General features: G+C 37.1%; 1 protein-coding gene across 1 annotated transcript in view; it reads right to left on the bottom strand.

Annotated features, from left to right (window-relative positions):
- Positions 1 to 12,653, bottom strand: part of Plscr5 (phospholipid scramblase family member 5) — a 43,631-nt gene that overhangs the window by 28,269 nt on the left and 2,709 nt on the right. The window contains exon 3 of the mRNA XM_076867060.1: positions 12,445 to 12,595. Coding sequence (XP_076723175.1) covers positions 12,445 to 12,595 — 151 coding nt within the window. The remainder of the gene's footprint in view (positions 1 to 12,444; positions 12,596 to 12,653) is intronic.

Raw genomic sequence — 12,653 nt, 5'->3', positions numbered from 1 at the left:
GCTCCACACAACAATACAGAGACAGCAAAAATATTTTATTGTGGATTTATTCACAATTTATGTCATTGAATAGAATTTTAAGCTAATTTTATGAGGACATTATAAGTCATCTAGTATACAGTGGCTAGTTAATCAGGAGAAGGAAATTTAGTCTACAGATTCATGCTGTTATAAATTGAGATATTCTATCCAATTTTTTATGAAGGAGCAAAGGGGGGTTTCATTAAATTTCAAAGGCCTGTCTGTGTCCAACCATCAATGTGCTATTATTACACTTAATGTCTCATTCCTCATAAGGGAAATCTTTTTCTTTTTTCAAATCCCCTGTCACTTTCCAAATCATCATTTTTGAGAATCTACCAATCAAAGGAAATTGTGATTCTTTGAGCCTCTCAGCTGTACTCTTTGTTACCATGGAAACCAAGCCAAACTGTTACCAAGGTTACCTCCCGAAACCATTATTTCATTCTCATTATCAGCTTTTCCTAGGATTAATAAATTCTTTGAAATTTTGACATAAATGATGCTATATTTGTGTATAATTTATGGACTGGTATAAGGCTATTTTTAATTCTCTCCCCTTTAAAATTATACATAGCTGCACATATAGGTCAAGATGGAAAGACAAGCACACTATTGTGATAATATTTTGAGCAATTGATTGTCTGGCAAGAGAATTAATTAGACATTGAGGCTGGGAATAGTTTCCCTTTAGCACAGATTTGGTAGCTAAAGGTTACTTTTTTTTTTTTTCCTACACATGATTTCATTCTGCAGAACTGTATACCATAATATTATAAATGTGTCTGTTGGTCTTCTGTTTTTGTAATCAACCTATGGGTGGAGCCCAGAGGACCTGGCTTTAGACAAACAATGGAAGGTACATCGTAGAAGCCCTGAAAACACAAAAGCAATTGTGTGTAAATATGTAAATCGTGGCAAAAGGAAATGTGATTTCATTAAATAGCTCATCTAATATTGTTGAGAGTCAACACTATTTAACAAATCAGGAATCTGAAGTATATCTTAGAAGAATCTTATATTTTCAGATATTTATAATATTTCAATATTTGAAGACTTTTAGAATGTTTTAAAAATATCTTCTGATACCCACCCAAAGGCAAACAAACCCAAAACACCAACTGTTAAAAAGACAATGGACTCAGAGGTGAGAGTTGGAGATATGACACTCTTACTTTAAAACTTTTATATAATTTGGCATTTATGGTTTGAATATTCATTGCTCGAAACAAACTTCAAATGAGTGTCTTTGTTCTTTTGCAACGTGGAGTGGTGTTTTTCACAGATAAGGGAATGTGCAAGAGTTTTTGTCTGCCCTGATTGAAGAAGAGCACAATCGCACGTGATAGATTTTGTAGAAGGGTCTGACTCCCCACACATTTTCCAGGTTGTCTCTTTATTTCCTTTTTTTTTTTTTTTTTCCTAATAGGAGGTGTGCAGGAGTGGAATCTAGGGCCTGGATGGGGTGCATGAGCACAGGGATGGGCGAGACCTACAGTGCCTGGGTGTGACACACGGAGGGACCTCCAGGAATTAGGGGACTGAGAGGAACCAAGAGAAACCAAGAGACACTTCAAGACAGAACAGGAAGTTTTAACTACAAAGGGATTATTTATAGATACATGGACATGAGATCTAAGATGAATCGCCTGAGTCCACTACTCAGTCTCACAGAAACAAGCAGGTGGATGACAGAAGTGACCCAGAGAGAGAGAGAGAGAGAGAGAGTCACAGACTTTGGTTTCCTGGAGAGGGTAGGATGAGGAGAGCTACTCTGACCACCGCATTCTCCTTCCATCTTCCGGTCTCTCACCTCCCCATTGGCTAAAGTCCATTGGGAAGCTGGAGAACGTGAGGTTCTCTTTCACAAAGGAAAGAAGTCAGCCTCTCTAGGAAGAAAGCACGGTAAGGATAGGTGGAGAAGGGAAGGAATCGATCTTTATGCAAAAGGGAACCCTTTTCTGATTTTGTTAGAACTAGAATTGTTCACCTTTCAGAAAAATAGTAATCACTATACAAACCTGCCATGTGTAAAATGTGAGCGACCTCCTCTGAGATAGGGAACACTGTATATGGTGTACCCAGCTAAGTGATGTCCTGGGTCTGAGCAAATGTTCAGAGTGAAGAATCTGGCCTGGCCCTGTGCAGGACATCTTTTAGTTACAATGCCATACTGGCCAGGAAAGTGATACTACTTTGAATTTAAATTTCATTACATCAAAGGGACATCCTGATAGAACTCAAAAGGTGGAGAAGTAACCCCATAAAAGTCTAACGTAGAATTTCTTTGAATTGCTTTTTCTCCAGCCCTTACTTAGGATGGATATCTATCTATCTATCTATCTATGTATCTATGTATCTATCTATCTATCTATCTATCTACCTACCTACCTCTCCATCCATCCATCCATCCATCCTCTATCTCCCTGATTAAAGAACACAACAAAATTTTCCTTTCAACCTTACTTGTTTATATTTAGAACTTTATTTTTATTTATTTATATGCGGTTCTGAGAATCGAACCCAGTGCCTCACACATGCTAGGCAAGTGCTGTACCACTGAGCTACAACCACAGCCCCTGGAGCAATGACTTTAAATAAAGACCTTTTGCTTCAAAAAACACTTGCAGGCACCTCTGGAGTCCTTGTTCCACTTGAGAAAAGAAGTGTTTGAAGGATGAAAAGAGGAAAGAAGAAAATTCCTGTGCGTTAGATGTTGTATTAGGGGATCAGATAGGTGGATGCTTCATTTAATTAGTGAATTACAGCAAACTCACAAGTTGAGTCATTTTTTTTCTCCATTTTATAAATGCTGTGTATGTTGTCTATAAAATTTGATTCCAATCATGTCTGTTGACTGGGATTCTGCTGAAGGTAATTATGAGTCATAAAATACCACAAGTTAGGAGAGGAACAAAATGTGAAAAAAAAGCTTAGCGCCAGGCGGCTTATGACTAACCATGTGATCTGAAATGCCAAGAGGATTCATGTTGCTTCTTGGGACCTGACACTTGTCCACTCTGTTAGACCTCTCCTGTTGATGGCCCTCTTATATTTATCAAGAACAGAGTGTTGAGGGATGAACGGAGTTAATAAGCAATCGCAATCTCCCCATTTGTATGACTGAGTCTAGGAGCCCTCTGTATCAGGTAAAGCTGTGTTTACACAGAAAGCCTGGTGACTCTGCTACCAGGATGCTGAGGAGAGAGTTGAGGAGAAAAATCACTTATAACAGTTGATTTCTTTTGTTTACTTAAACTGTGATTAACAAAGTAGGAGACCCTAGGAGATCTCACAGAAACCCACCACACCCTTCCCTTCTGTTATCCTGCTAGAGAAAGAAAAAAGATCAGATTGTCTACTAGTTTATGTAAACACAACAATAAAACTATACTTCAGAGTTGCAGTTTTAAAAATCACTCTATATGGCAAAAAAGACTTTAATTCATTTTTTTACTGCTTTAGTTTACTTATAATTATATATATTAGTGAACAAGAGAATTCAAAGAAGGAAGCCAATTAGTTAAGGAAAGTAGAAACAATAAAAAATAAATAAATAAAACAGCAGCAAGGGAAAAAATGAAAATGTGGTAGTATAGAATTCGGCTGCAAGCATTTATCCATAAGGAAATGGAGTCAGGGCTTATATATTATATGTTTAATTTTCCCCCTCACATTTTATCTTCTTTGTGATCAGGAAGAATTTGTGAAATGTCACACTGGTCCTTCCCAGTTGCTCCCCAGAAGGCTTATTAAAATAGAAAAAGCAGGGGCTGGGGATGTGGCTCAAGTGGTAGCGTGCTCACCTAGCATGCGTGAGGCACTGGGTTCGATTCCCAGCACCACGTAAAAACAAAATAAAGATATTGTGTCCACCTAGAACTAAAAAATAAATATAAAAAGCAAATGATAGCTTTGCAGAGTTGTTGGGGACTCTCAGGGCTCCCTGCCCCATCTCTTTACCTTCAAGCATGTTAAACAAGTCATTTGGGCCGATGAACCTGGGAAGACAGTGATTCCACAAACTATTCCTAGTAATTCATGGTACTGTTTGGTGAAAATCTATGGGAAACACTCTGTGTAGGAACTTCACTATCACATGAAAGAAAACGTGAAGGAATATTTCTCTCCATTATTCGGCTGTCAGTTTCAATGCCAGGCCCTTTGTCTCTTCACTGAACAGAAGCTTCCTCAAATATACGTCAATATTTGCCTTCTTTGCTTCCGCCCCCCGCACCCTCCATTCACCACCTAGACAGGAGCAATCTGCCTCCACTCCCCAGTTCTAAAGCTGTCACGTCTTGGAAACTGCTGTTTCCAAGGCAACGTATGGCGCTGGGTTGCCAGCACTAAATATGCTTTGAAATCCTTATTCACTTGACCTCTCTGGGCGCTTAACTGCTGACCTCCTTTGCTTCAAAACTTTCCTTCTTTGGCTTATTTAACGTTATTTCCTCCTGGTTTTGCTTTAATGACTCCGATGGCTTTCTTTGCTTTTCATTCTGGTGTTATCTAGGAGGCCTCCTTGCTCTTTTGAATTTTATCATGTGTACTCTAGCCCTGAACGATCTTATCAATGCCCTGGCTCTGATCTTGCTCAACTCTAGAATTCAAAATATTACAGAATACATGTGATCTGTTTTTTTTTTTTTTTTATATATATAAAATCTTTTATTGATCGGTTGACATAATTACCCAAGCTGATTTTCCCCCCAAATTCTGATAGACGGGGTGAGGTGGTACATACTGGCAATCCCAGCTATTTGGGAGGCTGAGGCAGGGGGATTTCAAGATTGAGGCCAGCCTGGGAAACTTAGGAGACCTTGACTCAAAATAAAATGAAAAGGAGCTGGGCACAGTGGTGCACACCTGTAATCCCAGCTGTTGGGAAGGCTGAGACAGGAGGATTGCGAGTTCAAAGCCAGCATTAGCAAAAGCGAGGTGCTAAGCGACTCAGTGAGACTCTGTCTCTAAATAAAATACAAAATAGAGCTGGGGATGTGACTCAGATTTTGAATGTCCCTTAGTTCAATCTCTGGTATCAAAAATAAATAAATAAATAAGTAAATAAATTAAAAAAGAAAAGAAAAGGGCTGAGGGTGTAGCTCAGTGATAGAGTGCCTGGGTTCTATCTTTTGTAACACACACACACACACACACACACACACACACAATTTCCAACAGTGTATAAATTTTATGCATACATGTGCACAACTACCCACATCCACATTGCCCTCACCGTCAACATCCACAATGATAATTTTATGATAATTTGTATTTTCATCAATCCTAAAACTCTACTATGTTCCTTTCTATGGGCCAGTTATGGTGCTGGACACAGGACTTAGAATCAAATTAAATACACCCATGGCTGTCCAGCAGCTCTGGGTCCCGAGACTCTCAGCTCCCTCTTAGAGGTTACCAATCCAACTCGTTCTTCCCGATCATGGCTTGTATTACACTATACTGTATTTGCCTATTTCCTTCTGTATTTCTCTTACAGAGCATTGAAAGAACAGGAATTCTGTTTACGTTTCGTTCCAAATGTATGTTAGTTAGTTTCCGTGATTGGATTTTTACCCAAGCGTGACATATCCACTGTCTTAGTCTGATTGGGTTTCTATAAAAAAAATAAAATAAATAAAAAAAAAACACTATAAACTCAGTAGCATACAATAATAGAAATTTAGTCTCACCCATTTGGAGACCAAGAAATACAAGATCAGGGCATGGAAGATTTGATGTATGATGGGTTCTTACTTCTGGTTTACAAATGGCACCTTCTCTTTGTTCTTTACGTGGTGAAAGGGGTGAGGTGTCAGTCTTCTTTTAAAAGGGACAAATCTCATTCATGGGGGCTCCTTCTCCTGATTTAATGACCCCCAAATCTCCACTGGTTAAATGCTATCACCTTAAAGACTAGGGCTTTGCCATATGAATTTTCATACTCAGACCATAGCACAAATATTAAATATTCACATTTAATATTTAAATATTATGTAAATTTGCTATTCAAAGAAAATCTTATTCTCTCCTGAGTTTCATTTTCATACTTCTGCAATTATTATTTTTTTTCTAGAGTACATTATATGTAGCTTTTTGGTATTTGTAAACAAACAAAAAGGATTCCTAAAAAAAAAAAAAAAAATCCTTGTGATTTCTGTTAAAGGATTGGCTTATGTGACCAAAGACTCACACATACAGCCTGATATAAGAAAAAACAAAACAAACAAACAAACAAACAAAACACTGGCTAATTAAAGCATCTGGAATTCTTGGTGTGTGTGTGTGTGTGTGTGTGTGTGCGCGCACGTGTGCAGTGTGTGTGTGTATACCATTCCAGCTAGAATATAGAAGAAGTGACATAGAGTTTTTAAGTCTTTTCATTTAAAAATTCTTACAATGTAATTTTATTGGACCTGATATTACAATGAAAAAAAAAAGTCAACTGATACTACCTGAAGAATCACAGTGAAAAAAATGGATTATATTTCACATCAGTTTTACATGTGCCAGGGTAAGGACATTCTGTGAAGTCTCTGACATTGCATACAGATATGTATGTATACAAATAATTTTATTGGAGAAGCACTGTGGTTTTTTTTTCAAATGATCGGAGGGGTCTGTTTTTCTCAAAATGTCCAGTACCATGCTGACAACACTCTTTGATCCATGTTATATTTTACAATACGACCAAAAACATATTTTCAAAGAAAGTGGCACGTGAATACCTTGAGCAAAAATAAAAAATTCTCTTTTGGTTTTGAAATTTACACTACACAGAAATGCAAGCTTTCTGGATGCTGACCCCAGAAGCGCATTTCCATTTGTGTTTGAATAGACTCATTTCCAAATTTGGAGGGTAGCCCATGTTCCATTACCATGCAGCCCACAACGTGCTTGATATTGCTAATTAGGGTGCAAATTGTGGTGGTATTTCTGGTGACCTGGACATGTGTTCAATAGAAACAGAAATGAGCCCCTCAACTCATTTCACATAGGCCAGAAAACATCTGCCAGATGGTTATAGCTCTCAGTAACTATTAGACTGGATCACATTTGAACAAATGACTTAGATATATAGTGTTTGAAAGCTTATTGTGAAATTTCTAACATATCCATGGAGATTAGTCTTAATGAAAAACTACATTAATCTACCTCATGCATTGTGATTAGTCTAAAATGGATAATTCCCTCTCACTTTTGCCAAAGTCAAGCAAAAAAAAAAAAAATGCCTTTGTCCGCATTTATATAATGCTGACAAAACATCTGGGAGATTTATTGATATAAAAGTATCTATTAGGATATCAAAATTAATTTCAATTCCCTGAGGTATCTTATTTTAATTAACAAATCCATGATCCTGTTCTATTAATTAGCATGCGGAAGGAAGAAGTTAGAGATTAATTTAATTCCAACAAAGCATTTATCTTCTACAATAACAAAAAGAGTGTTAACAATCTTGATCTAATTTGTTTTACACGTTTAATAAGTCTTGAAATTCCATCTAGAAGAGTAATATAAATAATATTAATTACTTTTAATTTAAAGCTTTATTTTTAGTGTGCATATTTTACAAGCTTCGCTATTAGTGCACTGTAATTCTAATATTGTATCTTTTAAAGATTATTAATGTTAGCATGAGTTCATTTTATGTTATATTATTAAACTTTCTGTTGAGCATAAATCTTATATCTATTTCATCCCCCATTTACATTTTTTTTTTCCTGATCTACCACTTGGTATAACTAGGCAATAATGTGGGTACAACCTGTAAATAATTCCTCTTTCTGCCCAAACCTGTCATTTCTGCATGGTCATTTTTTTCCCCCTAGATTGCTGTTATTCTTGCATTTTAAGCTTATCTTCAATGCAGCTAAAATATTTAGGCAACAATATAATTAAAAGCTTAACTATACATCAGAGGCATTGAAAGCACTAATATGGTGGAAAATGTTTTGCAATTTCAGATACTCCTCTTCCATCCAGCCACAAAGGATGTCTTCAGGTGATTTAAGATTAGAGAAGCTGGATTATGACAGCACAATGTCATGATTCTGAAAGTCCTCATAGAATCTTTCCTCTTACAACTGTTATGTCACTACCATGTTGTATTCAAAGATGTCCCAGAATTGTTCTCAATAGAACTGATAGTCAACATCAAAATTAAAAACAATCGACATGGCATATGATTTCTGTTTTTGAATCTGTCATACTCTATGCCATCACAGATAAAAGGTCAGGTAGTGGATATTTTAGAATTATGACCTAAAAGGTAAAATGGAGAGCATTATGCAAGTCATCAGGTTTTAACAAAACTTATTGACGTAATTCAAAAGGAACAGTGATTGAAGATAACCTTGGTAAATTGGTCTACTAATGAATGGAATCTGTTTTAGAAGGAATATTTCACTTAAATGAATTTCAGAGTTTGTCTCCTTTCATCAAAATTGATTTCCAGTGTTTGCCTGTCTATGCTGATCTGTAACAAGATTTTACGTAGTTGGTCTTTGAAAATGCTCTTCCACAGATAGACATGCTAAACATGATATGAACTCACAGGCATATGGGAGGGGCTTGCAGAACCTGTCAGATTCTTTATACACATGCCTTTTTTAGCATGTCATTGAATTTTCGATTGCTCACTTCCCATCAAAGTTTGGGTCGAAGTACCTCACTTATACACACAAATGAATTTTGAAATATGGAAATTTCCTTTGAAGTCGAAACTATAAAACTATGGTTTAAATTTGTGCCGCAGCCTGACTGGCTGGGCAAAATAACCGGGGGGTGACGAACAACTTATATAGATTGATACAGCAGGAGTAGGAGCCGTTTATTGTAGGACAACAGAGGTATTTATACATTTTACACAGCTTATCTTAATTAGCATAAACTAGATACAGCAGTCAACCAATAAGGAATCTCCACATTTAATGACTCGCTGGCCTTACTTCACAAACCACTCCCTCTGCCATTTTGCCAGGCGCCATCCAGACTTGTTTACAGACTCTAACAAATTTGAAAAGTATACCTTTTGAAATATTGTGTGGGAATGGCAGTATTCCTTCTGATCTTAAATTCTGATAGTCCAGGAAGTGTATGATGCGGCTTGATGTTACTTGGTCTTCAATGTGAACTGTCATCCCAAGGTTTTCCTGTAATATACATTTTGTGTATTAGTGCTGATTTACCTTCCAATCTTAGGCCAGATTAATAAAGAACATTATCAATCTTACAGGGAAAGGTAATTTTCAGAGGAATTCAGTGTTCAAAATAGTAGTTCAAGGCAATTCTTCAATACAAAATTTCACTCTTTGCCCTGATGCAAAAAACAAACAAACAAACAAACAAACAAAAAACAATGAAATGTTGTCAAAACTGAACTTCAGAATTGCTACATCAGGGTATTAAGCTTCTATTTGTGATGTACATTCATAGAATTGATGATTTTATTCGTGAAAGACAAGGGTTGAGACCATCAGTAGTGCCTTACCTAATATAAAGTCTTTTTCTTGTTGTGCGTATTGATATTAATACACTAAGTTAATATAGAAGGCAGACACCGTGGTGGACTTAGGTGTATAAAAAATCAATTAGGGGAATGGTATTAATGCAATGAGTGAGAAGGAGCTGAAGGAGGTGGGGAGAAGTCTCAGGCTGTAATGAAGTTCTGATCTATACAAAGAAGTAAGGCAAGAAAAGAAGGGTCTTGCCATAATAAATTTATAAAATTTTTTATTATGACGATTTTTAACCAACACACCAAAAATCGTACAGATTTGTGGGATACAATATGATGCTTAATAGAGTTTGAAGAAAGTTTCAGACAAACCCATCTGGAGCCAAAGTGATCCATCAGAGAAGTCCCTGCTGTGCTCATTTGGCCTCAGCTCAGTTTTGTTGGTAGAGTCCCATGCCAAAGCCAGAGATCGGAGTCCTGCATTTCCTGGTGGATACTGTCTACCACTTGTTCCTCAGTGGTTTGGGAAGAGCACCTCCGTGGCTCTTATGGGTCCCTTTTCTTGAGAGGAAAACTTGGAAAGGAGAAACATGTGGGATGAAGTAGAGCTTCAGTCATTGCAGTTGATACCAGGCCACAACTGGTGGTACTCAGCATTTTTCTCTCACACAATTCTTCCTAAATACCTGTGTGCTCAACTATCATCTCAGAAAACCTTGGTTGCTGTCCTGATCTTACTCTTTATTCCTGGGAGTCTCTCTGCTGGGTGATCATTACCATCTTATTTCTGTGTCGCTGCATGTAAATGTCCAATGAGGCAAGAGTCAGGAGGTGTTCAGGTGGATAATTTGAGTTCCACAAGTTCTGTTTCGTGCCCCTGTTGTGTGAAAGCATCCCTACCTTTTTCTGCTTCCTGAGATCAATTATCCCTGCTAGTATGGGAATTCTTACATTTGTCTGGGATTTTGGACAAGGGGAGCCCTGGAGGATTAGAAACCTTGGTGGCAGCTACAATTTATAATTGAATGGAATCGTTGCGGTTTCACTTGGTAAGAGCATGCTTTTTTGGATTTCAGAACATTCATTCCTCCACAGCCCAGAGTTGTGCAAATTTACCCAGGGTGTCATTTGGAGTGAAGGAAAATAAGTCATTCTTGCTTCTACCCCTGGTTCTCAAATTATGTATTTTTACTGTTGGGGAATACAACATCATATTGAGGTTTCTGATTCAATGCCTGTAACTCATACCAAAAAAAAAAAAAAAAGACATCCCATCCTTTCATTCTTTAATAAAATTGACAATGGGCTGAGAAGCTCTACAGACCTATCCCAGCATTCCATGAAATCAACTAATTTTGTGCAGTTGGTCTATAATTTAACCAGTGGATTTTATGATCATGAACTCACTCTCATACCTTTTTCCACTGTTCAGATGCTGTGTTACATGAAATCCTTGCCTTTGGATTCCGTAATACAAACCCTTAAAAGTCCTGCTGATTGAATCTGCGCAGGTAAGAACGGCAAAACCACATCAAGAATACACATCTGTCCCTTTAAAAAAACAAAAACAAAAAACTATCCTGATGGGCTTTCTAATATGACAAGAGTCTATGTATTCTCCTGCCTCCAGGTGGTCAGTTTGTTTCCTCAAGTAATATTGCCATACTGATGTCAAGAATTGTGAAGGATCTGAAAGTCTGTCCTATGTGCAAGTTAATAAATTTGCTGCCATAGTTTCAAATATTTTGACAGAAGATATAAGATTCCTGGATCATAGACAATGAGCAGTTATTACTTCTTGAAATTGCAATAGTCAGAATATCACCATTTTTGCCATTAATATTGTTTTAATTGACAAATCCTAATTGTATTGCATTTATGCTACACAATGAGAAGTTTTGATTTATGTATACAATGTGGAATACTTAAACCAAACTAATGAGCATATCTATCATCTCACTTAGCATTTTTTTGTGATGATGCATTTGAAATTTACTCTTAGAAAAATGCAATGCCTTTTTATTGACTATAGTCAAGCTGATGACCAATCAATCTCAAAACTTATTCTTCCTACCTAACTGAAAATTTGCACCCTTTGAACAGCATCTCCCTATTCTATTGCTCCCTCCATCTTCCCATCCCACCCACAGCCTCTGGTCACTATCATTTCACTCTATTCTTCCATTTCACTCTATTCTTCCAAATGTATCATCATTTTGCTCTGGTTTCCCTAGCCATCTTTCCCAAAGAAGTTTGTGAAAACAATATATTTAATGAGTTGAATTATAGGACAAGCTTAGCAAATTCAGCTATTTCATAATGGGAAGTAAGCTTACATCTGTTGACTGGGAGAGGTGTTATTATTTTTTACCATGTATAATAAACAAACCTGTGCTTTGTTTCTATGGAATATACAATCTAACTATCAAACATATTCGCTATTTTAAAAAGCCTTTAAACTGAAAGTCCTGAACAAAAGCAACCAGTGTCTCTGCTAATAAAACATTCACACATGTGTGAGACACGTGGATAATTGTTTCCAACTGTCAGTGCACAGTTGCTCTGTTGTTGAGCATGTTACCCATTCAGAAGCAAGAATAACATAGAACTGGGAGCGGGAGTCCCTGCTCATAGCCACATGGAGCTTTTAACTCTGCCACTGTGACCATTCCTCCAATGTGCTTCCTCTCCTGTGTCTGGAGCTGCTGCTGCTGATATTTGCTAATGTCAATTGGTCAAGTAATTTTGTCTGCTTGGTTGTCCAGTTCCTTTTCCATGCATGCTTTCTGGTGGATATTAATATTGATTTAAAAAATCTCAGTATCTCTCCACTCCATATGTCTAGATACATGACTCTTCTATGTGGTTATTTTTGTCTCTAATCTTTCAACCCATTCTTACTAGTCTGCTGACCAGAAGGCTAGATATTGACTGCTGCTGAGAAATCAGCATATTCTTACCTTTGTACATTTGTTCCAGACGAAGTAGATGAATATGTGCATGCTTGTTGCTCAGCCCAAAGAAGATATTTCCTTGTGGGAAGAGTTTCCTCCTGCAGTGTCTTTTAAGGCCACTTATGAATGTGCCTACAATGTACTCATTCTCTGTTTTCTGTTTATAGTGATGTACTGAACTACTAAAAATAAACCGGATTTCTGGTTTTCATCCT

This window comes from Callospermophilus lateralis, chromosome 10 (assembly GCF_048772815.1).
Source record: "Callospermophilus lateralis isolate mCalLat2 chromosome 10, mCalLat2.hap1, whole genome shotgun sequence".
In the NCBI taxonomy this organism is placed as follows: domain Eukaryota; kingdom Metazoa; phylum Chordata; class Mammalia; order Rodentia; family Sciuridae; genus Callospermophilus; species Callospermophilus lateralis.
Note: the sequence above shows the minus strand (reverse complement) of the source record. Positions and strands in the feature narration are given on the sequence as shown.